Consider the following 3,202-nt stretch of genomic DNA (forward strand, 5'->3'; position numbering starts at 1 on the left):
TCTCAACACAGCTAGGAGGACCACATCGTTTTTCGCCAGTGCGTTGAATACTAGAGCGGGTATTGAGCATAAAACGTAAAACGTAAGCGATGATTCGCCGTAATTTGGAGTACGACGAGTATTTAGTCATTATCGACCAATGAAGATCCGAGTTTGTGACATGAGAATGAACCTTCTTCCGTAGACCCAACTCCGTTACGTGCGTTTTTGATAAGCCTTGCTTCCAAAACTGGTTTGAACTACTCAGAAATTCTGGACCGTTCCACCATTGCTCATGGTGCAGAAGTTTTAGCGGAGTCATACCTCTAGAGGCGCAATCTGCTGAATTTCCTTCAGAGCGTACGTGATTCCAGCACTCCGGAGGAAGAATCTCGTGGATATCAGCGACCCGGTTTGCGACAAACGTTTCCCATCTGCTAGGGTGTGCTTGCAACCACGCCAACGTAATAGTTGAGTCCGTCCAAGCAAATAACGGGTATCGTAGATCACCCCAACTATGCAACACACTTCTAACTAACTTAGCAGCGAGGTGAGCAGCGCACAGTTCCAAGCGTGGCAAAGATGTAGTTTTAATCGGTGCCACTTTGGTTTTGGCCGAAATTATTGAAACGGTGACCTGACCGTCACTATGAACGGTGCGTGCGTACATCACTGCAGCGTAAGCGCGCTCGGAAGCATCAGCGAAAATGTGCAATTCAGTAAAAGATGCAGTCGTTCCACAACTGAGCTAGCGACTCACCTTCAAGTTTACTAATTTCTGCAGCTGCACGCGATGATCAACCCATAGATTTGCTATTGTGTCTGGTATCAAGTCATCCCATCCAACCTCAGCGCGCCAAATGTCTTGGAACCACATTTTCGAGCATATTGTCACAGGAGCAAGTAAGCCCAGCGGATCAAAGAGAATACTGGCATCTGACAAAAAGGCTCTCTTAGTCAAAATAGCGGGTGGCTCCTTTAGGTCGACTGCGAATGTAAAGTAGTCGCCCTCTATGTTCCAAATGAGGCCTAACGCATGAACGTCCTTACCGTCGACTATGTAAGGGGATATAGTTTGAGATGACTTGGAGATGATTTCTTTCAGCTCAGCGCAGTTATATGCCCACTTCCTTAGTTCGAAGCCGCCTTCTTGAAGAATTTCGGATACGTTTTGTTGAAGCAACCGGAGTTGTGACTTGCAAGAGGCTCCAGTTAGCAGGTCATCCATGTAAAAATCATTGAGGATCGCGTCAACCGCTTTCTTACACCCATTAGTTGTGCACTTAGCAGTTTGTTGCAACGCTTTTACAGCTAAGTGAGACGCGGCGGCCACCCCGTACGTTACGCGTAACATGCGGTAATCTCTAATGGGTGAAGATGGATCTGGACGCCAAACGATTCGTTGCAGATCGACGTGTTTCGACGAAACGCAGACCTGCCGATACATTTTAGCTACATCCGCGGTTACCGCGTAGCGATGCGTTCTGAAGCGCAGCAATATAGAATATAAATCTTGCTGTAGCTGAGGTCCAACAAACAATGCGTCACTAAGCGAGTTACCCGTGGTGGTTTTGGCGGACGCGTTGAAGACTACCCTCAGCTTGGTCGTAACGCTAGATTCTTTAATGACTGGGTGGTGTGGCATATAATACACCTCACTCGTCGTTTCAAACACCTCCTCCATGTGACCCATGTCAATGAGCTCTCTCATGAACTCATCGTAGCGCAAACGCAAATCGCTGTTGCTAGCGAGCCTTCGTTCTATGCATAGCAGGTTACGTATTGCGAAGTTTCGTGACTCACCCAATACAGTGTTAGGTTTAAGCGGTAGTTCAACCACAAAGCGACCATCCGGCATTCTTTGATGTGTAGAATTGAAGTGATTCTCGCAGAAGTTTTCCTCATGCGTGAGATGCTGTTTCTGCGGCGAGTCTTCGAGCTCCCATAACCTAGCGAGCGCTCGATCTAATTGCACATCGCAATGCAGCGATTGCAAACTAGGCGTTGGCGAACCAAGATTGTCAACGTTTCCAAATAAAGTCCAGCCGAAAACTGTTTTCTGGGCCATAGGCGTGCCAGACGGACCTTTTCGAAGCTCCACACAGATTAGTTGATCCATTACATCCATGCCTACGAGTACGTCTATGCGGCCAGGCTTCGCGAAATGTGGATCAGCTAGGAATAAGCCTTGGATATGTGGCCAACTAGAAACACTCAAGGTCTGCGTCGGCAAATCGTTGGTGATTTTCGGAAGAATCAGCGCGGTAATATCATAGCATTTATCCGAACAATTAGACGAAAGCGTGAGCAGCGTTTCGCCTCTACAGCGACCGCCTTGCGATGAACAAATTCCTGTGACAAATACAGAAGACGATGAACGTGTTAATCCCAAACGCTGTACACATGTCTCCGTTACAAAAGAGGCGTGCGACCCGGTGTCGAACAATAAACGTGCGGTCTGCCAATGACCAGCGCAGTCTCGAATCTTTGCTAATGCGGTAGATAATATAACTGATTTTTGCGTTGCAGGTAGCGGAATGGAACCAGCACTCAAGCAGGACGAAACGTGTGAAGCAGCGCTATTCACTGCTAAAGCGGTGGCAGATGAACCAGTTGCATGGTTGCTTACAGATGCGGGATTCGTGGCGGCAGCGATGGCATCGACGACATGAGCCGATGTGGCGGCGGGTGAACGTGTATTACTGTGAAGCAGCGTATGGTGTCGTTGATGACATATTCGGCAAGCGGATGAGCTATTACAGCGTTCTTTGTAATGCCCTGGACTTAAACAATTCAAGCAAGCTTTGGATTCTTTGATAAATTTAGATTTTGCAGTAAAATCTAAACTACGAAATTTGTCGCAAGAGTAGATCTTATGAGCTGCATTGCAGTACATGCAGCGCGCGGGGTTTTGTTCTGGAATTGCGTGAAATACTTTGGTTGATTTCGCAGCATATTTATGCGTCGTCGGCTTAATAGTTGCTGCCTGCGGAACAGGCGCGGTAATCATTGCCAATGAGCGGCACCTAATCTCCAGAAACGTTGTCAGTTGTTCGAAGGTGGGGGGTTCATCGCTAATAAGCGATAACTCCCACTGCTTGCGGGTTTCGAACGCGAGTTTATTTACTGTATTATGTACTAACCAATCGTCCCAGAAGTCTACGGGACGCCCTAATGCTTTAAGCTCTCGTATGTGTTGCTGAATTGCATCGAGAACACCCTT

The 3,202-nt window shown here is 47.5% G+C and overlaps 1 protein-coding gene across 1 annotated transcript; it reads right to left on the reverse strand.

Moving 5' to 3' along the window:
* Positions 1-739: 739 nt before the first annotated feature.
* Positions 740-3,073, reverse strand: LOC118756742 (the record flags this gene model as incomplete). The annotated part of the gene is made up of 1 exon (XM_036491486.1): positions 740-3,073. A coding segment is annotated over one exon (2,334 nt), but the record flags the coding sequence as incomplete, so codon positions are not given.
* Between the last annotated feature and the right edge of the window lie 129 nt (positions 3,074-3,202).

Source organism: Rhagoletis pomonella, unplaced genomic scaffold (assembly GCF_013731165.1).
Source record: "Rhagoletis pomonella isolate Grant_MI unplaced genomic scaffold, Rhpom_1.0 Rhpom_scaffold_11932, whole genome shotgun sequence".
NCBI classification, from domain to species: Eukaryota; Metazoa; Arthropoda; class Insecta; order Diptera; family Tephritidae; genus Rhagoletis; species Rhagoletis pomonella.